This window comes from Coenobita brevimanus, chromosome 61 (assembly GCF_032717465.1).
Source record: "Coenobita brevimanus isolate Jiangsu-jjx chromosome 61, ASM3271746v2, whole genome shotgun sequence".
In the NCBI taxonomy this organism is placed as follows: domain Eukaryota; kingdom Metazoa; phylum Arthropoda; class Malacostraca; order Decapoda; family Coenobitidae; genus Coenobita; species Coenobita brevimanus.
Window position 1 is genome coordinate 3,841,768 of NC_137014.1, and position 26,929 is coordinate 3,868,696.

Below are 26,929 nucleotides of genomic sequence, written 5' to 3' on the forward strand. Positions count from 1 at the left end.
CGTCCAAACCCTTACTAGGAACTGCTAAGGGCCTTAGTGACTCGGCTATAGGCATTGAATTGTTGAAAGCGTCAGTGGATTATGATAGTGACGTCGGAGTGTTATCGAGCCTTGCCGAGTCAGACACTCTATCGAGTGCTGAGTCTGAGGTGCCTGAAGTGACAATTCCTGTGCCCAGCACCTCAACAGGCAAGACTCCAGTGAAAAGGGGACTAGTGTATGGAAAGGGGGCCAAGAGGAGACGAAGTGGTGACCCCGCTTCCCAGCCATTGTCTTCCTCAGACCGGCCATTGTCCCCTACACCAGGTCACGCCACCTCCGTACCGCCACGCACTCCCAGCCCCATTCTCTCGTCGTCATCTTCAGCTGTGCTTTCTCCAGAGTCTTCTGAGTCTCCTTCACCACCTCGGAAGGGAAGTAAGCAGTCTGGTTTACGTAGAGGTTTCCGTAGGCCCCGTGTCCGTGCTGGTAGGAGTAGGAAAGTGTCGCCTAGTGTTAGAGTTAGTGGTAAGGTTACTTGCACTAGGCAACTCACCACTCAGGCCACTGTGAGTGACCTTGAACCTTCTCCTTATCTCCCCACCACCACCACCACCACACCGACACGATCTAGCACAGCCTCTGCCACACGGCCTGCCTCACCGCCTGCCTCACCCACTGCCACACGGCCTGCCTCACCCCCCGCCGCCCCCACCACCTCCCAGCCTAGGCAGGGCACTCTGGATGCCTTCATGTGGTCTGAGGGCTCAGATTTTGTGCCAGAAGATCTGCCCTTTGATGCCAGTGGGTGTGGGATACAGGCTGACTTCCCTGTCCCAGAGGATGGTGAATGTCTGGACTACCTGTTGGCCTTCCTGGATAACGAAGTCATGGAGCAGATTTGTACCGAGACGAACAGGTACGAAGGGCAATCTGCTGCAGTTCGTGAAGGTGAAGGTGAAGCTGCAACGCCATCCACGTCGCGGATGGCAGCATGGGTTCCTGTTACGATCAGGGAACTATTTGTATTCATTGGCTTGATGCTTCTCATGCCACATAACTGGAAGCACAAGCTCGAGGAGTACTGGAGTGCTGACGATCTTTGCCCCACACCCATCTTCAACAAATACATGAGTCGTGATCGTTTCAGGCAACTCATGATTTACCTTCTCTTTGCCAGCAACGATGAGCCTTCCCAAACTGACCCACTATGGAAAGTGAGGGGAATCCTGAACCTGATCAAGGACAAGTTTATGACGTTCCTTCGGCCCTTCAAGAAAGTTGTGATTGACGAGTCTTGGTTTTGTTCAGGGGCCGTCTTCGGTTCGTGCAGTATATTCCTAGCAAACGCCACCGCTTTGGAATAGTTTTTCGTGCTGTGCGACTGCAAGACGGGGTTCATCCTAGACTTCGTTATCTACACCGCCAGCAGTGTGGACTTGGACAAGACTGACCCCCTTGGATTCTCTGGTTCTGTGGTGAATGTGCTTTTGGAAAAGTACTTTGGCGGGAATCATGTCCTGTATACGGACAATTATTATACAGCTCCCAAACTTGCCAAGTACCTTTCAGAACATGGCGTCGGATCCTGTGGCACTGTCCGGAGCAGTAGGGCACACTACCCTGCCTTCCCCGAGGCTGAAGGATCAAAGCGGGGAGACATGCACCTGAAAAAATCGGACAAAATGTGGCGATCAGGTGGCACGATAAGAGAATCGTTGCTCTCCACAGTTCACAGGGGGAAATGCAAGCCACAGGGAAGGTCGACAGAAGGACTGGCGATCCTGTGATGAAGCCTGATGCTGTGATTGACTACAACGTCAATATGCGTCTGGTGGACAAGTCTGATATGATGATCGGAGAGATAGACTGCCTGAGGAGGAACCGTCGCTGGTTCAGGAAGGTGTTCTTGCACTTGCTTGATGTGTGCATGCTGAACGCCTTCATCCTGTATAAGATCAAGAACAGGAAGCCAGCAAACTAATCTCTCTGGCGTTTTTGTAAGACTTGTGTGTACCAGCTACTTCAGCGTTTTGGGCAGGTACTGCCATCAGGTCCCAGGCGCCACTCACACACACCTCCAGACCGCCTACAGTGCCAGGACTACCTTCAGCGACACCGCCTGGAGCCACTGCCTAGCACTGCCAAGAGGGGAAAAGCACTGAGGAGGTGTCATGTGTGCAGCCACACTACCAGGCAAGACAGAACATTTAGGCACACCTCCTTGCAGTGCAAAGAGTGCAAAATTCCCCTCTGCGCTTACCCGTGTTTCTTTGACTACCACAGCCTGACTAGATATTGAAAATAAGGGTAAGAATCTTGTAAATAATACTGAGAGTGACAGTGATACTATAGTCTCACCAATCTAAAACCAAGGTTTGGGTGGAGTCCAGGCGGGGATTTCCCAGCGTACAGCACTGCCTTGTTTCGTATACTCTGATTGGCTAGTGGCTGACCTGACACCGTTAGAGCTCGCCGCTCACATCTCGCCACCTGGCCTGACATGACTTCACCCACTTGTGTGTGTGTGTGTGTGTGTTTGTATATGTGTGTGTGTGTGTAAAGACAAACTAATTTAAGTTATAAATATAACCAAAATAATGAATTTAAAAATCGCATTCTCTCTCTCTCATATAATTTATGATTCCTAGTATGGGCCTGGATGTTGCCACTCGTGAGTGTTTTAACTTATTTATTTCTATTAAGAAAATAGCGTATGTTCTACTGATTCCTTCAAATTATATTATAAACGTAATTGTTACATTACTTACCCAACTTAGAACTACCGTGAAAGTCAGTAAAAGTAACTACAATTTGTTCAGCAACACTGTAAAATATGTATGCCACATTTCTTTATTGATGTACAAGAGCCATAAGCATTACAAGTTTACCTTCCTTCGATATGCTAGAATACTTACGTTTATATTGTATTAGTACGTGTGTACCTACCTGTGATGCCTATTACATATATAACAGAATCTACTCATCGATTGTTTAGGAAGTATAGCATGGCTGCGCCCAGCGCCAGACCCCACCCAAACCTTGGTTTTATATTGGTGAGACTATAGTGTTTAGTTTTCTTGTACGTACTGACAGTGACAGTCTGATGAGTGTAAATTAGTGTATGTAGTTGTAAAAGCACTGACAGTGACAGTGATTTCAGTGTAAATAATTGTACATAGTAATAATATAAGTATTGAGAGTGACAGTCACTCCAGTGTAAGAAGTTGAAAGAATATGTTTCTATTCTATGTTCTGACAGTGACAGTTTGGTGTGTAGAAAATATTATTTTTATAACAAATGACAGTGACACTGATGAATAAGGCACTAAACTGACAGCTAGAGTGAAAGTGAGCGATAGAAATGAAGTGCGAGTGGCCGACAGGAGCGAGAATAAAGTGCCTGCCGTAAGGCCGAATAAAATCGCGCTGCGGTGGTCTTTCTCATTCCCGCTTCACAATACTGGCAGTGACAGTGATTTTTATGGCCGTAATAGTGCCAAGCGAGCCTTTGCGAAGTACTATGAAGGAAAATAATGTAGTATACGTGTTTTTAGCTGTGAAAAGGGAAATGTGTGTTCAGTGACGGGAAGATCGCCGCCGCGCTGCATGTCGGCCGTACTCTCCATTCATTGTAGCCTTATTTTCAGTGCTTATTGTACAAATACGGATTCCAAACTACCTGTATGTTGTTGTATAAAGTGTACTGTGACAGATTGAGGCTGTGGTAGAGGGGAAACAGGGTTGCTGGAGGTGTGAAAGTGAAGACTTTGTTACCCAACTTTGCAAGTCTCCACAAGTCCTTTGGTAGTCCACAAAGGCTCAACACCTGTCTCAGGAGAAAGCCGAATGTCAGTACTATATGCCATAAAAATTTTAATGTTCTAGGGTTAATCTCTGATTTTTGGCAAATATTTTCCCACAGGTACTCAGACCCCGCTACAACCCCGCCACACGGCGGGGATCGGGCGTACACGGCCGCGTTTAAAGGGTTAATAATAGACTATCTTTGGCTGACCACATCAGTGAGAAAGTACGGAACATGTATACACTGCTTGCAAATATGAGAATAGCATTCACATACAGAAATGAAAACATGCTAAGAAAGATAATAACATCATTCATCAGACCAGCCCTAGAGTATGCATCAGTAGTCTGGAGTCCTCATCTCAAAAAACAAATAATTAAGATTGAAAAAGTTCAAAGGACCACTACAAGATGGGTACCAAGCTTAAGGGATCTAAGCTATGAAGAAAGACTAGAAAAACTGAATCTGCCTACACTACAGGAGAGAAGGAAAAGAGGAGACATGATTATGATATACTGTATAAATGCATATCAGGGAAGGAGAAAATAGACATAAAGGATTACATAACCTATGGGGCTACATCAGCAAGGGGAGACATGATTATGATATATAAATGCATATCGGGGAAGGAGAAAATAGACAATTAATTACATAACCTATGGGAAGAGGACACAGCAAAAGACTGCATAAAAAGAGAAGTGATAAAGACATAAGGAAATTTATGTTTCCCAAATAGAGCAATTGATCAGTGGAATGCACTACCGAATGAAATAGTGTGTGCCAAAACAGTTTATAAATTTAAGGAAATGTACGATAAATATGGTTTAAGACACGGGACAGTACGAGCTTGACTCATTCCTGTAAAGATACAATTAGGTAAGAACACACACACACACACACACACACACACACACACACACACACATGGAATATGTGGCAGTAGTGTGGTCCCCACACAAAAAGAAAGATATAAACACAATCAAGAGAATACAAAGAACAGCAACCATGATGGTCCCCAGCCTAGCAGATCTGTCGTACAAAGAGAGGCTGGAAAAGCTGGATCTGCCTTCTTTAGAAGAAAGGAGAGAGAGGGGTGACACGATTGCAGTGTTCAGGGCCATGATGGGAGTAGAGAAAATTGATAGAAGAAATCTGTTTGTATGGGACGGGAAAGTAACAAGAGGACATGGAATGAAACTGAAAAAGCCACGTTGTTTGAAGGATATAAAGAAATATAGTTTTCCATATAGATGCATTGACCTGTGGAATAGCCAGGACAAAGAGATCGTTCAGTCTAAAAGTTAAATGAGTTCAAAGCAAAATTTGACTTACTGAGAAAAAGAGACAGGACCCCACGAGCGTAGCTGATTTCCTGTATATTACAACTAGGTAAATGTTCACACACAAATGCTCATGGGTGCGACAGCGGTGAAAGAGAGAGAATGTACGTCAAGTCTCTCCGCTACTGCTGGCCACTGCAGGCAACTACTGGCCACACCTAACAGTATCTTTACATGAGTCAAACTCTGTACTAGGCTATATTAAACGATGTTCTAATATAGTAAAGTATAAGCAAAAAAAAGTGTTACTGTGCAACCAAGCCAGTGCATTCAAAAGAATCTGCTGATGCAAGTAAACATCAGCTTGGTGTCGTCATTGTCGCCAAGCGGGTAGCAGGGAGATGCAAATTTGTAAGTAAAAGTTTTCTTTCCAAGTAAGAACTATCTTTCTTCAAGATGAGTACTATTCTTTAGTAAAGTGAATATGGAAGGAGTTAAGAGAAGGGATAAAGGTAGAAAACAGGATGATGATTTCTACCCAGAACTGGTTGAAATGGAAACATATAATAATTAGTAGAGAAAGTGAAGAAACTGGAGAAAAGTTTTCAGATGGAAATAGATGAAATTAAAAATGAACTACGCATGCAGAAGGAAGAAAAAAAAAAATTATTAGGGGAATTAAACAAAAAAGACACAACAATAGATGAATTGAACTGGACTGCAGTATTCCAGTCATGTGACCTTCTATTCTGTGGATCTAATGTTGTCTAAAAATGGTTACAGATGGATTGGGTGTCATTGCTTTTATTACCTGCAATATTTGTGTGCAGATGTTCGTCTGACAACCCCACTTAGCGGGTGGTTATGCTACATATGGTTAATGTGCCTTAAGCCCTCATGAACCAGACATTTGGAGTGTTTTAACCCACTAAACCACCAGACATCTATTTGAAGAGTTATTTATTACAGTATACTATCTGTGTGCAGACATCCTGCAGATGACCCAACTCAGCTGGTGGGAACTCTGCATGTAACAGATGCATGTGGCGTGGTGAGCCTGCTGTACGGTCTGTTGCTGCATCAGGGTGGACGCTCTGCCATGCCACACACACCACCACGCCTCTCACACACCACACAGGCACTCACTGTCACGGCAACAACACTCCTACACAACCTCGCTCTCCTAGACCTCACCATGTTCCAGGTAAGGTAACTCCTTTCGGTTTAGTTATTTTCATATACAGTACATATTTATTATTTATTTATTTTATTTTTTTTACTTCCAGATGATCATATTAAACTTAGAATAGATATCAAGTAGGAAAGAGGTCATTGAAATGTATACGAACCCCTCCAATTAAAAAATTTCTCTCCTAAGGTAGGTAAAAACCACATTACATGTCTTTCATTCAGTTTTGTTTTATTATCGAACTCAGTCACAGCCACCAACCTATGAAGACTATGAAACTTCAAAAGTTCTGTTGCCACTAATAAAGCTGATGGTTAATTTTCATCAGAGTACAATACCACTTGCAAAGAAAAAGTCCTAGATATGAAATTTGTGCTCTGTAATATTGCAGGTTTTACACAGTTAACACTGTAAGCTGGTAGAAGCAGACAGATCAGCATTGTACATTATACTATAGTTAGCAGTTAAACTTTTACAGGGAATTTGTATGTAATTTACTATATATATATATACAGAATATATATATATATATATACAGAATATATATATATATATATATATATATATATATATATATATATATTTTTTTTTTTTTTTTTTTTTTTTGACCATTCAGCTCTGAGTACAGTAGTTCTTTTATGATGGAGGATGAAATTATATCCAATCTCTTTTATGAAAAATTTCTTATGAACAGAATACAGTATAATTATCTATAGGAAGCAAGAATAAAGCGAAGAACAAATATGTCATTGAATTGAAGGAGTTAGTTGGAATAAAAGATGTCAGAAAAATATTGCCCAAAATGCTGATTTGTTGTTTTGTGTGTTTGCTGTTACAGAGTGTGTTGGGTGGTGAAGGTATTTCCTTAGAGTTCCGCCACATTGCCAGTTACCTGCTGTGGTACTGTTCTCACTGGCCATCACAAGACATTCTTCACAACATTATCACGCTGGTTGGATACTTCACTGTTAACAATAAGGAGAATCAGGTCTGTACAGTATATATGGATGTGATATGGACAGCAGTTGCAGTATTATCATTAATAGTATATTGACTGTTGACAGTAAAGAGAAGCAGGACTGTATGTGTGTGCTAGATTGGTAATAAATACAGTATTATTACTGGTGGTATACTTTGCCATCAACAGTAAGGAGAATCAAGTCTATGTGGACATGATACTAACAACACTTATATTAACAATGCTTTTGATGCTGACAGTTATCAGCAGCATTTTTCATGTAATCACTTTGACCAGATACTTCACCATCAGAAGTAAGAAAAACCAGACCAGTATGTAAATGAAGCTTATGAGGGTGTGGTTGAAACTCAATACTCTTCTTTCTGCTATCCACCTCACTCGTATACACTCTTCCTGTCAGTTTCTTTGTCTCTGTTCTGCATGGCCAGACTGTCTCACAATGTTTCTTCATTACCATCAACCCCCATACCACTTTCTTCATGAATCTTTTCATTTGTCAGTTTATCCCTTCATTTCTATCCACAAGGACTTCTGAGGTAACTTGTATCAGCTGCACCCACTCTTGACTTACATCCTTCAAGCATTGTCACTACTTCCTACTGTACATTAGTGTTGTCAAGACATTTACATCCATCCATGCATTATCCAATCCTACTTTGCCCCATGAGAAGCGTAGGAGCCTGGGGCTTGGCAAATTGGTCCTGACATTTAAGATGACAGTGACCAGCCTCACTCATCCCTGAGTGGCATTACATGAGCAATGAACCCCAACCACTCCTTGGATATAAACCTTCACTGGCTCAGTCCGATTGGAGTGCTGTAATTACCCAGTAAACCACCAGGCGCTGAAATTTGGTTACATGGTTACCACCCAGCGGGGCTCGAGTACCTGAGGCATGTGTAAGGGTAAATGGGCATCTAAGTGAATGGTTCATGATCAGTGTGGGCATGCGACGAGGTTGTGTAGTGTCCCCATGATTGTTCAATATATATATATATATGGATGGGGTGATGAAAGAAGTAAAGACACGAGTAATGGAGAGAGGGATGGCATTGGTCATGAATGGTGTTGGATAGAATATTTCAAATTTTATATATGCTGTTGATGCAGTGCTACTTGCAAATACTGAACAAGAGCTTGGCAAACTAGTGCAGAGTTTTGTAGATGTCTATGAATGTCATGCCTTGAGGGTAAATGTATAAAAAAGTCATGTGATGGTTATTGAGAGAGAAGGTGACTCCCAGTGTGATGTTACAGTAAATGGAGAGAGACTAGAATTGGTGAGAGAGTTCAAATACTGTACCTGGGTACAATGATAGAAAAGAGAGGAAAATGGGCAAAAGAAATGGAAAGTAGAGTGACACAAGGAAGGGAAATAGCGGGTGCCATGAAGGCATTGATAAGAAACAGAGGCTTGCGTGTTGCAGCTGCATGAGGCTTACATGAAAGAGTGTTATTGCCAACTTTAACATACAGATGTGAGACTATGGTGTGGCATGAACACTGTAAAGTCAAGAGTAAGAGCTGTGGAGATGGGATTGCTGAGGAATGTATGTAGAGTACAGAGAGTGGATAGGATATGGAAAATGCGATTCATGAAGGATGTTGAGTGAGGAAGTCTGTGGACACCAGAATCAAAGAGAGTGTACTGAGATGCTATGGTCATGTGGAGAAAATGGATGACGGTAGAATGGTGAAAAGGGTATATCAAAGTGAATTTGAAGGAGGAAGGAAGCTAAGTAAGCCAAGAAGAAGGTGGAAGGATATGTTGGATGAGTTTGGGAGGAAGGGAGGTATGGAAGTTCTTGAGGCTAAGTGACTGACAAGAGATCGAGCTGGATGGATGAATTTTGTGAGGAGAAGTGCACAACCAGGGATTTGGCGCTCCTTTTCAACATAGCTGTCACGGGGTTTTGATAGAATATGAGATATTAAAGAATAATATTCAATAATCTTGAGAACAAGACAATGAATTGTCTTGTGAAAATCAAGCAATGATTACTTTATGCCGGCTTACTTTGCCGATTCTCTAAGGACGAGAATTTATAAACTTTCTCAACAGTACACAGCACAGACTGATTATTCACACGTACTGTTTATTAGTACTGTTGGCCTCTGGAGAAAGTGACTCCATCCCTGACAATCAATAATGCTATTAATGATAAACAGGTTCTTGCTGGTGCAATTAACTCTTGGTTGCACAATGGATTTTTAAGCTTAATACAAAAGGACTGGCCTACGTACCAGTTATGTATAATACAAAGCGTTTATGCAAACTAGGAGCTGCAACTAGAATAAGCTTATGGAGAAATAAAACACGAGTTTACATTACATTAAGCTCAAGAAAAAGAACTGTTAAATTTATTGATTACTATCTATCTATCTATCTATTGCCAGACGCCTCTTTCCCGTTTGGGGTGGCCACAAACAAATCGCCTCCACGTCGCCCTGTCCCCCGCCATTTCACTGCCCTGCTCCCAACTCACACACCCCTCTCTCATATACCTCTCCACCCCATCCCTCCATCTCATCCTCGGCCTCCCCCTCCCTCTTCCCCCCTCCACCTCACATACAAACACTCTCTTCGTCAGTCTTTCACCCTCCATCCTCTCCACATGGCCAAACCACCTCAGTGTGTTCCTCATAACGCTTCCTATCACATCCACATCCACACCACAACGCTCCTTTATATCCTCATTCGTCAGCCTGTCTCTCCATGTGCCTCCACAGGCTCCTCTTAAATAACTCATTTCCACTGCTCTCACTCTTGACTTTTGTCCTTCCAACAACGTCCAAGCTTCACTTCCATACGTTGTATCACAATACTGTCATGTAGTAACTTTTTCACTTCCATGCTCACTTCCCTGTTTCTTATCACTGCTTTCAAGGAACCAGCAACCTTTCTTCCCTGCTGTACCCTTTCATGCACTTCACCCTCCAAACCTCCATCCTTACTCATCACACTACCCAAGTACTTAAACGTACTCACATTTTCCAATTCCTCACCATCCAACCTCGCTGTACATTCACTGACTTCACCTCTCTCAAAGACCATCACTTTACTCTTCCCTACATTCACCTTTAGATTCCGTATCTTAAACACTCTCCCAACCTCATCCACCAAGCCTTGCAGCTCCCCTTCGTCTTCACTCAACAACACAATATCATCTGCAAACAACAGTGCAGGGAGTTTCCAAACACTATCCTCTCTCACCAGGGCCACTCCAACATCCACTACCCTACCTTGTACCTGTTTTAGTACCCCATCCATTTACAGATTGAACAACCATGGAGACATGACACATCCCTGTTTCAACCCAACCTTCAAAGAGAAAAATTCACTTAGTTCACCATCCACACACACTGCAGCCTTCGCACCATCATACATACTCTTCACAGCATTCAACAACTTCCCATCTACTCCATATATTCTTAATACTTTCCACAATCCTTGTCTATCCACCCTGTCATATGCTTTCTCCAAATCCATGACAGCCGCATACAACTTCTTTCCCTTCTCTAGAACTTTTCCACTAAATATCTTAGAATGAATATCTGATCTACACAACCTCTTCCCTTCCTAAAGCCTCCCTGTTCTTCTCCAATTAATTCCTCTGTTCTTTCTCTAACTCTGTCAATAAGTATCCTACCATACATTTTTCCTATTATACTAAGAAGACAAATGCCCCTATGATTACCACACACTTCTTTTTCCCCTTTTCCTTTATACAAGGGAATAATTATACCTGACTTCCAGTCCTCCGGGACTCTACCTTCCTCCCAGGCCAATCCGCACATCTTCCACATCCATTCTACTACTATCTCTCCCCCATGCTTCAGCATTTCACCACACACTCCATCAATTCCTGGGGCTTTCCCCGATTTAACTTTCTTCATTGCTTCCACAACTTCTATCCTACTGATTTCTTCCTGTCTTCTCACCTCCCTCCTTCTCCCAGCCATTCCCCAGCCACTTATACTCGCATTACTTCCATCCTCTATGTTCAACAATTCCTTAAAGTGTTCTCTTCATCTGCTCACTTTTTCACCCTTCTCCACTAGTAATCTACCATTTTTATCTTTCACTCCCCTGCTAACCTCATTTCCACCCTATCTTTCTTCACCTCTTTCCAGAACATTTTCTTTCAGTCCCTCCACTTTACACTCAATTTCCTTCCCAATTCCTCATCCACTCTCTTCCTACTCTCTCTTACTAATCTTTTCACCTCTCTCTTTCTTTCTATATATAACTCTCTCTTCCGCCTCTCAACTTCTTGCACGCCCCTATTTATCATCCATTCATTGTATGCTTTCTTCTTATGATTACAGTGAAACAAATATTCATTACATGTTTCATTATGAATTCAAAATAAGGAGATCGCACTCACTCGCTCACTGAAAAGCTAAACTCTTAAACCTAGGAAAAACGAAAAGAAAATACTGGTCAGAAAAGTGGACTAATCGGATGACTGGGCGTCATTGCTGAGGAAGGACGCTGCACACGTTGAGCCTCTCGCCAAATCATGCTAGGTGGGAATTCAGGAACTGGACAATGGCGGCACTGCTACACACTGGGCCCAACCTGCTTCCATGGTGCTCAAATCTTGACTGATTCAAATTGTGGGAGAGAGGCGAGTGTCAGGCCACACTTGCTAACGGGCAGTGAGTGTGAGCGATACACACCCGCAATATCACTCAGCGGAGGTGCTAACATTGCGCACAAGTACGACCACTTATGAAACGTTCGTTCGTTCGTTTTTAAAGGCTCCAACATGCTTGCATGTGTCGGCCTTGGTCACCTAATGGCGGCTCTCCATGCTGCACGATCCATTGCAGCCTCCCTGTTCAGTCCCTTAACCCTAAGGTCACACTTAATGACCTCGTCCCATGTCTTTCTCGGTCTACCCCTCATAACCCCACCCCCAATATTAACACTTCTCACCTTCCTCACCCAACTATCATCCCCCATCCTCTCCACATGTCCAAACCACCTCAATCTACCTCTCCTCATCACAACACCAATACACTCCAGTCCCATCCTACCTCTCAACTCTTCCATTGTAAACCCAGCCCCTCCACGCCTTGGACGCAGGGACGCACTGCACATCCACCTAATCATTGTCATTTCTGTACGTCTGAGCCGGCGAATGTCTTCCTCCTTCACTGCCCAGATCTCACTGCCATACAGCATTACACTCCTAACACACGCTGCATACAAAGACCCCTTAGCACGTAGGGAGAGCCCCCTCAATGTCAGGAGAGGCAAGAGCTCCCTGAACTTCTTCCAACCACTTCTCACCCTAGCCACAGAGCTGGCTCCAACCCCACCTCCAGCACACAACATGTCTCCTAAATAACAAAACTCTTCCACACACTCAAGAGATTCACCAGCAAGTTCAATTCTTTCACGTCTGACGATCTCCACCTGCTCACCCCGGCACGCCGTACACATAAAATCAGCATTATCTCGCAGTCTACCTCTGATACCACTACATCTCTTATGCACCCATTTATCACACACACCGCACAAGATGGAATTACTTCCCACGCCCTTGTGGCAAACTGCACATGGCCACTCTCCCTCGTCTTTGACAGTACCGCCACCAACCCTAGATATCATCACTTTTGTTTTATCTGCATTTACCCTTAAACCCTTTTGCCCCATACCATCTCTCCACTTCCTAAACCTTTCCTCCGCCTCCCTTTCATTCTTTGCAATCAACACCAAATCATCAGCATACAACAACTCCCACGGGAGTCCGTTTCTAAAGTCACGTGAAAGGGCTTCAAGTACCATGATAAACAACATGGGACTCAAGACTGACCCCTGATGCACACCAACATTCATGGAAAACTCATCACTCAAATCTCCATTCACTCTCACCTGGGTGTGAGCACCCACATACATGGCCATAACCACCCTAACCAGCCACTCCTCCAAGCTAAGCTTTCTCATTGCCCACTTCACCACCTCTCTAGGGACTCTGTCAAAGGCCTTTTCCAAATCAACAAAAACAAAATAAAGATCCCTTCTCCTACCAATATATTTTTCCTGAAGCTGTCGAACAATGAATATGGCATCAGTGGTCCCCCTACCTGGCATAAACCCAAACTGCATCTCATCAATATTCACTCTTTCTCTAATCATACCTTCTAAAACTCTCTCCATTACCTTCATTATCTGATCTAAAAAGCTTTATACCTCTATAATTCCCTCTTTCCAGGGCATCACCCTTCCCTTTATACACATTTACAATTACACTCTTCAGCCAATCATCTGGGACAACACACTCATAAATAATCCTATTTATCAGGTCAGTGACTAAACTCACCCCTATATCGCCTGAGGCCTTCAACATTTCGGCAGTCAACCCAGACACACCTGCTGCCTTCCCCACCCTCATCCTGCCTATTGCCTCACTCACAGTAGCAGTATCAATCAAAGGCCAAGGGCCAGACACTGGATCTGCTGGCTCCAAACCTTCCCTGTCCCAGTCAAACTCCTCATTCAACAACCGGTTATAATGCTCTCTCCATGCATCTTTAATATCCTCACTGTTCACCACTACCCTTCCTTCATCATTCTTCACACACTGCTCACCTATGATATCCCGATTATCCCTCTTCACCTGACCTGCCACCCTAAATATATTTTTCCTTTCCCCATGATTTAGGTTATCAAGTAATTGTCTCTGTGACTCAGACTTTGCCCTGTATACCTCTCTCCTAGCCCTACGCTTGGCAGCCAAATATTCCTCTTTGCTACCACCCTTCTTCCATTCCCGGAAAAGCCTTCTTTTCTCCTTAATTGCAGCTTCTACACCCTCATCCCACCACCAAGTTACTTTATGTCTTGGTGGTCCTCTTGTCCAGCCGCATGTTACATCAGTAACTCTCAAGAAATTGTTCTTGAGGGCTCTGTACTGTTCATTAACGCCTCTGTCTACAGCTCCCTGTTCAGCCACCACTCTCCTCAACTCGCTATAGAAGGCATCCCTTACTACTTGGTTTTTCAGCTTCCATATTTTCCTCCTAGGTACATAAGTCCTCTTTTTCATCATTTGTTCTTTAAGCACCATATCACAAATCAATAGTTTGTGCTGCTGCACACACTCCTCACTTCCTATAACTTTAACATCCCTCACTAACCTCCTATCGGCCCTCCTAACCAGAAAATAATCTATCTGACTGTTATTTCCCCCAGACTCATACGTAATTAACCTACTGTCTCTTTTCCTAAAATATGAAACAATGAAAAATGTCCTGAAAACATTCCTGATTGAGTAAATACGGGGACGGTTAAACTGAGTGATAAATACTGGGATTTCACTAGAATTCACAGTTTCCCACCAAAGTATAATATCACGAGTTTATTTAAATATAGGACGCGCCGACTCGTAACATTACGCCCCATAAAAATGAATTTTTTTCTCAGGGAAAAAAAATTTTCAATATACATACATGTAAATCGTAATTCAGTCACACAAGATTCACACTGTGGTGTGTGTGTGCTATCCTGCTGCAGGAGAAAGTCACAGTTGCCAGTGAGCAAAAAAACCTCGTATTTACATTAATAGAAGCAAGCTTGAGGAAAAAACTCTGTGATGACGGTGAAAAATCCTGTACTCAGGTCAAACTGAGCGAAAAGTTCGCTACATTTACATTAACAACTAATTGTTATGTAGCGTGATATATGTAATACATTGTGTAGGTGTGACAGCTGTGGTGTAACTGTACCTACGTGTAAAATCATGTAAAACAAATTTATAGTAAATAATGACGACGAGGCAGAAGAGAAGGGGCGGCAGCATGTGACAGGGATGACCAGCAGATCTGCACAACAATGCTGCACCCACCAGCTGCACCTGCAAAAGGAATCAAGGTGGAGCATCTAAAGTGTCCTTTCTCTCTCTCTGCCTAGCAATCAGTACTTATGTCATTATTAACCAGGAAACGTAGTCTTAAGATTTACAGATCTCTCAGGACCCTTGTAGTTTTCTGGTTAAGCTAACTTATTAACCAGGAAACGTGTCAGTTCTTGAATTGCTCAAATCTCTTAGAACGGGCAGTTTACTGGTTAACCTAACATTATTAACCAGGAAACGTATCAGTTCTTGAATTGCTCAAATCTCTTAGAATGGGCAGTTTACTGGTTAACCTAACTCTACACTTACAATTAATGACGGGAAGCTGAGAATCCCTACGCAATCTCGGGCAGGTTACATTTTAACACCCACCGTGGGTGTGAACATTCATGTGGATATTGTGCATTCTCCGGGAATCCTCAGAGAGGCCCACAGCTCGAGACGTTCCACAAGGTAATTCATACACAGCCTCGGACTGTCTCTGCGGGGTTCTCAAACTTCCCCCTTAACTTACGGTACATATGTATGTACAGGCCCTGGACATACTGTGTCCTGTGGGGCCATCAGGCGAGACATCAGGTCTGCACCCACTTCACTACTGCCGTCTCTCAACTGACTCTGAGATTATGGGTGTGGTTTCAAACGGCACAGGAAGGATATGTCCCTGATTAGTGGTACATGGACACACATTGCAGGAACGCACAAAACTATCTATCTCTCGTCCCATCTCTGGCTAGAAAAAGTCAGCATGTACAGTATAAGGCCCTGGGTTTTCCTTTTGCCCATGTGACCTCCTGAGGCTGAACAATGACCCCATTCTAACACTGCTAGGCGGTACTTGGCGGGAACGACAAACTGCAGTTGAACCTTGCCCTGGGGTGTTCGTGACTCACGGTACAGCCTTCCTTGTTTGCGAAGGAACTTGGCTTGACCTCCCCGTGAATACTTTATCACTCTACCCTTTTGTTTCTTTCGCACGGCAGCAAGTGTCAGGTCAGAATGTTCTTGAACAACAATTTGGCTACACATCAGATCTTGCGGCAATGCAATGGTCACCAGGCTGACAGTTTGGAGCCTCAGCCATGGCTCATGTTACTGCAGCCGAAGTCTGAGTAGCGTCATCTACGGCGCAACTATGTTTGGCACCTCGAATATTACCTATGATTAGGTCAAATAAAGGTTCTGGCATGACAACTGCGACTGTCGTACCAGTGAAAAATGGAGATGCCACCTGGATACGTGCCTCAGGGAACAATCTCACTGATCCATCAATAAGGTTAGTTTGGATCTGTCGACCTATGTATTCCTCAGGCCGAACTAGACTCTGCCTAACAGAGCAACCTGAGGACCCATTGTCTCTCAGGACCTTCACAGGAATGTCTCCAACAAACCCTGGCTGAACAAGGAAGGCACTGTCACCTGTGGGAGGGCCTGTGGAGGAAGCAGCTAGCCACTGATTAGGCTGCTGAATAAATGATGCGGCAAACATGGTGCCCTGAGAATTAGATACTTGAGGGGTCATACTCACTGCCTGAGGAGATGGAGCATTGGCCATCTGTGGAGGGGGGTTCACTGTTGCCATGGGACTAGGAAGTACCCGTATTGCTAGGGATGACACCACCGTGCTGCTGCTTAGGAATGAAGGCTACGTTCTCCTCCTGCCTCCGATAGACTGGGGCTGGTGCTGAAAAAGACAGTCCCGATGGTCGGTTGCGTGGCTGATACTGTTGCTGGTTAGGGTACCTGTTGTACCTCTTCCACTCAGGTTTCTGAGTGTTTTGCTCCTGGTTCTTCCTCTACGGTTTTGGACCTTGGCCATTATTCTGAGAACGGCCTTGTTGCTGGGGTTCAGTCTGAGACGGTTTCCCAGATTTATCAGGTTTCCTGTTCCAGGTATTCTGCTTGCGAGTTTGATACCCGTATGCAGTGAAGAATGCATCAGCCTTCTTCACCATTTGGCTGGCATCTCTTACCTGGCAGATCTTAAGCTGAGCCTTAAGTTCAGTTGGCCACGACTTTTCTAGCTGCATGCGCAGCATAAGGTCGATTATCCCCTCACACGTGGAAGGAGTTTCATCTTTCTCCATCTACTCATCTAAGTAAGCAGTAAGCCGGTCAAGAAACTGAACGGCAGTCTCTTTTTCCTGTAAACGCGCCCTCGTGAAATGACTCTAGGCGTCATCAACTGTGAGACTGTACGCTTTGACGAGTGCGGCCTTCATCATCTCATACGTGAGATTGTCTCCACGAATTCTGTGGAGAATATTGAGGGCAGGGCCCTCAAACAGGCTAAGAAACTGAAGCCGCTTAGCTGCATCATCCAGCTGGTAAAGCTGAGCCATGTCTTCAAAACAAGCTATGTATGGCTCAATTCGCTCGCCTTCCTTGTATGGGGGAAGCTTGATGTATGGGGTCGCCAGAATATGTGCAGGGGTAGCGCTCGTGGAGCTTGGGCCAGCTGCACCAGATGTGTCTGAAGCCAAGGAGTCTCGCTTGAACATCAACATCTCAATTTCATGTTTTTCGCGTGCTTCTCGCTTGGCACATTCGTGTGCTTGTTCTCTCTCTTGTTGTTCATGCTCGTATTCGCGTTGTTTTTGCTCGTGTTCGCGCTGTTCTCGCTCATATTCGCTCCCTTTTTCGCGTTCCTGACGCTGAATTCGATGCTCTTCACGAGCATCATTCTCGCGTTGCTGCTCGTAATTAAACCGAGAGAGGACAAAGTCCTTTATTTTCTCTGGGTCAGTAAGCCCTATATCTTTAGCTTCCTGTACATAGACGCTGGCAGACATGATGCTAAGTCAATCTAAGTGAACTAGAGACTCAGTACCTACTGCAATTTTGCAGAGGAAGATGCCAATAATCGAGAATAAAGAATATAGGCACAGGTTAGTGGTGACCAGTTTTATCTAATTAAACTGGTAAAGAAAGAAAATTAAACAAACAACTGACTGAAAACTATTATGTAAATTAATAGAACTGAATCAATAATCACCAGTAAGATAGTGCCTATAGACTTTAATGATAAATACCTAAGTATGAGTGAGTGAGTATTAGCTCGTGAATAGCTTTAGAGCTAGGAGTTAATATCCTGGAATGAGGTTGCCAAATGTCACTGGGTTTTGATAGAATATGAGATATTAAAGAATAATATTCAATAATCTTGAGAACAGGACAATGAATTGTCTTGTGAAAATCAAGCAATGATTACTTTATGCCGGCTTACTTGCCGATTCTCTAAGGACAAGAATTTATAAACTTTCTCAACGGTACACAGAAGAGACTAATTATTCACATGTGCTGTTTATTAGTACTGTTGGCCTCTGGAGAAAGTGACTCTATCCCTGACAATCAATAATGCTATTAATGATAAACAGGTTCTTGCTGGTGCAATTAACTCCTGGTTGCTCAACGGATTTTTAAGCTTAATACAGAAAGACTGGCCTAAGTACCAGTTATGTATAATACAAAGCGTTTATGCAAACTAGGAGCTGCAACTAGAATAAGCGTATGGAGAAATAAAACATGAGTTTACATTACATTAAGCTCAAGAAAAAGAACTGTTAAATTTATTGATTACAATGAAACAAATTTACGTTACATGTTACATTATGAATTCAAAATAAGGATATCGCACTCACTCGCTCACTCAAAAGCTAAACTCTTAAACCTAGGAAAAACGAAAAGAAAATACTGGTCAGAAAAGTGGACTAATCGAATGACTGGGCATCGTTGCTGAGGAAGGCCGCTGCACACACTGAGCCTCTCACCAAATCACGCTAGGTGGGAATTCAGGAACTGGACAACGGCAGCACTGCTACACACTGGGCCCAACCTGCTTCCACGGCGCTCAAATCTTGCCTGATTCAAATTGTGGGAGAGAGGCGAGTGTCGGGCCGCACTTGCTAATGGCCAACGAGTGTGAGCGATACACACCTGCAATATCACTCAGCGGAGGTGCTAACATCGTGCACAAGGACGATCACTCATGAAACAGTGAAAAATGTCCTGAAAACATTCCCGATTGAGTAAATACGGGGACGGTTAAACTGAGTGATAAATACTGGGATTCCATTAGAATTCGCGGTTTCCCACCAAAGTATAATGTCATGAGTTTATTTAAATATAGGACGTGCCGACTCGTGACAATAGCAATCTTCAGATTGGCTCTATTGGATAAGTATATGTGAAGCTACAGAACGTGGTGAAAGTTTTTGGCCTATCAGAAGGAGCCAGGATTCCATGGACGTGAATGATGAGGTAAAGGAAGTGTGGCCCATTGAATTGGGCAAACTTTGGCTCTCTACTGTAGATGCTGCTACTCCTCACCCCATCTTAGGGTGGGAAAGGAGGTCAGGATGATGATGATGATGACGATGGTAACTCTTATTTGTGTTTGGGAGGGTATTTGTAAACAAAAGGAATTAATTACAGTACAGTGTAAAATTAAATGATGTCATGCAAAAATCAACCAGATATTTATGGCAGTATTGTAGAGACCCCTCTGAGTCTTTAAATTGAGTTTTATATATACTTACATTGAGACAATAGCCTTAGCAGTCTTTGACCGGCAAACAGACCAACTGAAATACTGTATGTAACTTGTGTAAATGTGAATAAGTTGACAATTGAGTGTTTTTAATCACATATTATGGTTCAACTAGTCTATATTTTTAAAAATCTTTGAGCATTACGTGTGATGTAGAAAACCACCGGTAAGTACCTTAGCAACAATGGGAAGGGTTGGTCACTATGTTCTCCAAGGCCCCCATCTACAATGTTCATGGATGCAAGCAGTTATCTTTGTACACAATGTATCTTAATTTTTTTTTTCCCAAATCTCAGATAGTAATGTAAGATAACAGTACCATAAAATGTGAAGTTGTATACTATAGCATATCATGTCAGAGAGTGGTAATTAAATCCTCGTGCTTTTTTTTTTTTTTTTTTTTTTTTTTTTTTACTACAAGTTCTAACAGCTAGTGTCCAGTAATAAGCTGTATTTATATTTTTAATGACAAATTGTTTTCAGTTGGAGTTAATAGCTAATGCTGTGGTTTTTCATCATACACATTTTAATCTGTTAGAATTGTATGCATAGGGACTGCTGACATTGTCATTACACCTATCATGCAATCGTAAAAGGAAATTGATTTACTGTAGGCATAATTTCATGGAAGGTCAGAGTCATGGGTAAGTTAGTCTGTTAGGGTTGGGTTTAGGTTAGGTTAACATTACTGAAAAATAAAGTAAGACAATCCTGCTTTGACGGGAAAACTTATGTTTCTATGCTGGAATGACTGACAGTAATTAAATATGCACTGTTGACCCGCCTGTGCCTGAAAGATGTAATATATGAGTGTTTCCTACTATTATATCCACATGGTTTGATAGTTAGAATATACTAGTACGTCTTTGATTTTCCCTGGAATGATTATTGCTTCCATGGCCATGAGCCATCTGAGTGTGCCTTGCGCATTACGGAGGTTATTCTCTCGGGCATGGAAGCATACATTCCTTTCTCATATCCTTTGACTAACGCAAGAAAGCCTTGGTTTAATCACGCTTGTTCTAATGCTGTCCGCAGCAAGGAGAGGGCCTACAAAAGGTACCGGAGCCAACCCACCCCTGAATCACATCATCTTTACATTTCTGCCCAGAATCGTGCTAAGTCTGTTCTTCGCTCTACTAAAAATAATTTCACCCATACTAAATGCTGTCAACTCTCCAACTCGAATTCTTCCTGCTCCTTCTGGCACCTTGCCAAAAATCTTTCTAACAACTTTACCTCATCATCCTTCCCTCCTCTTTTCTACTCTGATGGTTCTGTAGCTATTTCTTCTACTGATAAAGCAGATCTCTTCACACAGACTTTCTCCACCAATTCCACCTAAGACGATTCCGGTGCTATTCCTCCATCACTTCCCCTCTCTGACTTCCTCATGGCTGACATTAAAATTTCTTCAGCTGATGTATTTTCTGCCATCACTGGCCTCAGTACTAACAAGGCATATGGGCCTGATGGGGTCCCTCCTGTTGTTCTCAAGAACTGTGCTTCTGTGCTTACACCCTGCCTAGGCAAACTCTTTCGCCTTGGTCTGTCAACTTGTACCTTTCCTTCTTGCTGGAAGTTTGCTCTCATTCACCCAGTCCCAAAGAAGGGTGACCACTCCCAATCCTCCAACTATCGTCCAATTGCTTTAACGTCCTGTATTTAAAAAGTTTTCGAGTCAATTGGAAGTCAGGTATAATTATTCCCTTGTACAAAGGAAAAGGGGAAAAAGAAGTGTGTGGTAATCATAGGGGCATTTGTCTTCTTAGTATAATAGGAAAAGTGTATGGTAGGATACTTATAGACAGAGTTAGAGAAAGAACAGAGAAATTAGTTGGAGAAGAACAGGGAGGCTTTAGGAAGGGAAGAGGTTGTGTAGATCAGATATTCATTCTTAGATCTTTAGTGGAAAAGTTTCTAGAGAAGAGAAAGACGTTGTATGCGGCTTTCATGGATTTGGAGAAAGCATATGACAGGGTGGATAGACAAGGATTGTGGAAAGTGTTAAGAATATATGGAGTAGATGGGAAGTTGTTGAATGCTGTGAAGAGTATGTACGATGGTGCGAAGGCTGCAGTGCGTGTGGATGGTGAACTAAGTGAATTTTTCTCTTTGAAAGTTGGTTTGAAACAGGGATGTGTCATGTCTCCATGGTTGTTCAATCTGTACATGGATGGGGTAATAAAAGAGGTACAAGGTAGGGTAGTGGATGTTGGAGTGGCCCTGGTGAGAGAGGATAGTGTTTGGAAACTCCCTGTACTGTTGGTTGCAGATGATACTGTGTTGTTGAGTGAAGACGAAGGGAAGCTGCAAGGCTTGGTGGATGAGTTTGAGAGAGTGTGTAAGAAACGGAATTTAAAGGTGAATGTAGGGAAGAGTAAAGTGATGGTCTTTTTAGAGAGGTGAAGTTAGTGAATGTACAGCGAGGTTGGATGGTGAGGAATTGGAAAATGTGAGTACGTTTAAGTATTTGGGTAGTGTGATGAGTAAGGATGGAGGTTTGGAGGGTGAAGTGCTTGAAAGGGTACAGCAGGGAAGAAAGGTTGCTGGTTCCTTGAAAGCAGTGATAAGAAACAGGGAAGTGAGCATGGAAGTGAAAAAGTTACTACATGACAGTATTGTGATACCAACTCTAACGTACGGAAGTGAAGCTTGGACATTGTTGGAAGGACACAAGTCAAGAGTGAGAGCAGTGGAAATGAGTTATTTAAGAGGAGCCTGTGGAGTCACGTGGAGAGACAGGCTGACGAATGAGGATATAAAGGAGCGTTGTGGTGTGGATGTGGATGTGATAGGAAGCGTTATGAGGAACACACTGAGGTGGTTTGGCCATGTGGAGAGGATGGAGGGTGAAAGACTGACGAAGAGAGTGTATATGAGTGAGGTGGAGGGGGAAAGAGGGAGGGGGAGGCCGAGGATGAGATGGAGGGATGGGGTGGAGAGGTATATGAGAGAGGGGGGTGTGAGTTGGGAGCAGGGCAGTGAAATGGCGGGGGACAGGGCGACTTGGAGGCGATTTGTTTGTGGCCACCCCAAACGGGATTGAGGCGTCTGGCAATAGATAGATAGATAGATAGTCTTTCCTATCACAACCTTCTGTCCAATTGTCAATACGGGTTCCGTCAGGGACGCTCCACTGGCGATCTTCTCACCTACCTTTCAGACTCCTGGTCATCCTCCTTTCGGGACTTTGGCGAAAGCTTTGCCATTGCACTTGACATCTCAAAGGCTTTCGATCGAGTCTGGCATAAATCTTTAATTTCCAAACTGCCCTCCTGCGGTTTCTATCCTTCTATCTGTGCCTTCATCTCTAGCTTCCTTTCTGGTCGTTCTATAGCCGCTGTTGTAGACGGCCATCGTTCTTCTCCTAGATCTATCAACAGTGGTGTTCCTCAGGGCTCTGTCCTATCACCAACTCTCTTCCTTTTATTCATCAATGATCTTCTAAGCTGTACAACTAACCCTATCCACTCATATGCTGATGACTCCACCCTTCACCTTTCCATTCGGTTCCCGAAACACCCATCTCAACAGTTACTTCAACAAACAAGGGATGAGGCTATGGCACACCTAAAGTCTGACTTGGCTCGTATCTCTGACTGGGGTAAAAATAATATGGTTGTTTTTAATGCATCTAAGACTCAGTTCTTACACCTATCAACCTGACAGAATCTTCCACAGGTATACCCACTAATGTTTAATAATATTCAGCTTAATCCTGCATCATCCTTGAACATGCTTGGGGTTTCATTTACTCGGGACTTATCTTGGAAAGATCATATTACATCTCTTGTAAAATCTGCTTCCAGGAGATTGGGTGTGCTAAGCCGACTCCGCTCTTTCTTTGCCCCTGCACAATTGTTGACTCTATACAGGGGTTTTATCTGCCCCTGTGTAGAGTACAACTCTCATGTGTGGGGAGGCTCCCCACATACAGCTCTTCTCAATAGGGTGGAGTCAAAGGCTTTTTGTCTCATTAACTCTCCTCCTCTTACTGACTCCCTTCAACCTCTGTCTCTTCACCGCACTGTTGCATCTTTATCTCTTTTCTGTTGCTACTTTAATGGTCACTGCTCCTCTGAACTGTCTGCTTGCATTCCTCCACCTCTACGATGGGCGCGTAGCACCCGTCTGGCAGTAAACTCTCATCCCTTTTCTGTCCAACTTTCTAATGCAAGAGTTAACCGTTACTCCCAGTCTTTCATTTATGCAACAGGTCAACTCTGGAACTGTCTCCTTCTGTCTGTATTTCCTGCTGCCTATGATCTCCAGTCTTTAAAACGCAGTGTGTCCAGGTATCTCAAAATGATCGGATCTTAAATTTGGCTCTCTATTGTATTTTGTTTTTCTCTTGGAGGGAACTGTTACTGCGGGCTCATGGCCTTTGGTTCCTTCTTCCTCGCATTAAGGGAAAAAAAAAAAAAAAAAAAAAAAAGTTGGAATGATGGATCTGATCCTCAGGGGAAGACCGTAGGTTTTTCATTCATGTAATATTCCTAAGGGAAGTAGGCAGGTCATCTTCACTAACATGTACTGGACTGTGGTACCTTATTCTTGAACACTTACACCTCAGAGGGAGTAATATGGAAATTGCTGTTGGACCCCCCCCCCTTTTTTTTTTTTTTTTTTTTTGCTGTCTTCATTTTGTTTTGGTTATAAAGGCTCCAACATGCTTCCATGCATTGACTTGGTCACCTAATGATGGCTCTCCACACTGCTTACTCTGTAGCAGCCTCCTCATTCAGTCCCTTGCTCCTAATGTCACGCTGGATGACATCGTCCTATTAAAGCTTCATTGCTGCCATTGAAGCTTATGTGCCAGTTTCCCCAATCTACAGTTGCAGTTTTATGTAAAATGTTATAATTTGCAGCTCATCCCATACATAAGGACTGCTTGTACAAGTATACAATACATCAACTTGTTGCAGGGTGTGGTACAAAGTGGAGAGGTGCCTAGTGTGCTTCAGCAGCTGTGTAATCTACCATGGCAGTACTTTAGTGAGACCCACCTCACCTCCCTACTCTTCCCTACACTCCTGGCTTGCAGTCTTGGCAACCCTGACAACATGGTCATTCTGCAGCAGGAGATGAGCTTCCAAGTCAGTAATGTACCATATGTTAGTTTACATTTGTTTGGAAGAATTGTTTTTATAGTAACCTCCACTTTTGTAACCTGTGGCAAGATAGCATAGATTGGTAAGTATAGGTTAAATTAATGGTTGCTGAGAGAGAGAGATGATGACACAGTGTGATGAACTAGCAAGCGAAGAGAGGCTTTAGTTAGTGAGGGAGTTTTGATGCAGCTGTAGTAAAGAAAGGTCAGTGTGCAAAAGAAATGGACAGTTGAATGGCACAGGGAAAGAAAATGACTGATGGTATGAAGGCCTTGATACTAAACAAGGTCTGAGTGTGGCAGCTAGAGGAGGATTGCTTGAATATGTATTAGTGCGTGCATTAATGTCAGAGTTTGAGACTTTGTAATGGCATGTTAACAAAAACTCAGGAGTAAGAGGAGTGGAAGTTGGACTGTTAATTCATTTGTTTGGGTTGAATAAAGTGGATGAGATTTTTAAAAACCTAAGTAGTTAATGAAGGATGTGGAGTAAGATGTATATTGACAAGAGGATAGAAGAGATTGTATTTAGCTGGTGTGGTCATATAGAGAATGGATGAAAAATTACCATTAAAGTGTCATTGCAACCTGTAAAGCAAATTTGCCAGTTGTCCAATTTTTACCATTCCAGTTGAGTAGGTGAAGCATTGATGTTTTAGAAAACATCCATGAATTATAATTAGCTCTGTCTGTATTTTTCTGATGCTCTAAAATCCCACTACTTGATCCAAGAAAACAATACTTGAAGTTGGATGTAAACAGTAAATCACCTTTGTGTGTAGCAGTCTGTTCATAATCTGTCATACTGTGGACTTGATTGCAAAACAAAAGACAAAAATTTCAGCCTATAATGAGAGCATGCTGTATTTTGAATTTTTGTATAATATTGTATTTGCTTACCCTCCCTTTGCAGGTGCTTGAAGACTTCCTCCACGGCAGTCAAGAGACAGACAACCCTCTCCTTAAGATCCTTCAACGCACCTCCCATCAAGGATGAGTCCTGCCCCAGCTTACACTGATGTGTATGTCATTTAATACATATTCCTTCTACCCCTAGACTAGTATTCATTTGTGCTGCTGCTAACACTCCTGCATTGTTGATGCATCCTTAACCCCATATTTATGCCTTTTAACCCTGGACTATGTTTTTCTGTTGTGCTGACTACATAGGTCTTTTAGTCATAACTGTTCTTCCTGAGGACATATATTTTTCCTAAACTATTTCATTCAGTTGTTTTATTTGTGTTCAGGTGACTATGCACTGACTGACAGAATAAGGGGTTCCTTGTAACCCAGGAAATCATTTACTTGACTGTGCTGAGTGGCAACCATATCATCAAATGGACACTGGTGGTCTAGTGGGTTAAAGATCTTGCATCCAGATGTGGTTAATAAGGGATTGCATTTGAGGATTGGTTGAGTTTATCGCTGACATGCCACTCAGGGAAAAGCAGCTAGACACTCTTGCCTTAGATGTCCGAACTAAGAAGCCTAGCCCCAAGCCTCTTGTGTTTCTGATGGGGCAGTAAAGGATTGGACGATAGATAAATAGGTAGATAAAGTGGTAGTTGCATAGATGACTGGTTCTTAACCACTTCACAACAGTGATGTCTGTATTTAATTCTTTCTTCCATCAGACAGTCGTATTTAACTTAGGAAAGACCTCTTGTTTTTGAAAGGGTTGGTGAAGGCTATATCTAATTCAGTCCAGTAAATCCTTCTGCCTATGGGTGACTCTACACTGGGTGACAATCCAAATGGTTTCCTGTACACCAGGAAACCATTTACTATGCTGGGTGGTAACCATATAACCAAATTATGGTGCCTGGTGGTTTAGTAGGTAATTAAGGCGCTCCAAGCAGATTTAGCCTGTGTAGGTTTATATCCAAGGGGTGGTTGGGGTTTATTGCTTACATAATGCCACTGAGGGATGAGTGAGGCTGGTCACTCTTATCTTAAATGACAGGACCAATTTGCCTAGCCCTGGGCTCTTACACTCGTCATGGGGCAACATAGGATTGGATGATGGATGGATTGATGGGGAAAAAAAAGAAAAAGAAAAATCGTCCCTAAGCAGAATAGAAGTGTACAGTATGGTAATGACAAGAATCAGTATGACATCCTCTAGCTAAAGAGGTTAACCAATTCAACCTGAAGGTGTAA

General features: G+C 43.0%; 1 protein-coding gene across 1 annotated transcript in view; it reads left to right on the forward strand.

Moving 5' to 3' along the window:
• The window catches only part of ssp3 (SCAPER domain-containing protein short spindle 3), a 173,908-nt gene extending 148,145 nt beyond the window's left edge, over positions 1-25,763 (forward strand). The window contains exons 13-16 of the mRNA XM_080275255.1: positions 6,066-6,271; positions 7,095-7,244; positions 24,582-24,752; positions 25,680-25,763. Of these exons, the coding sequence (XP_080131381.1) occupies positions 6,066-6,271; positions 7,095-7,244; positions 24,582-24,752; positions 25,680-25,763 (611 nt within the window). The remainder of the gene's footprint in view (positions 1-6,065; positions 6,272-7,094; positions 7,245-24,581; positions 24,753-25,679) is intronic.
• The last annotated feature ends 1,166 nt before the right edge of the window (positions 25,764-26,929 follow it).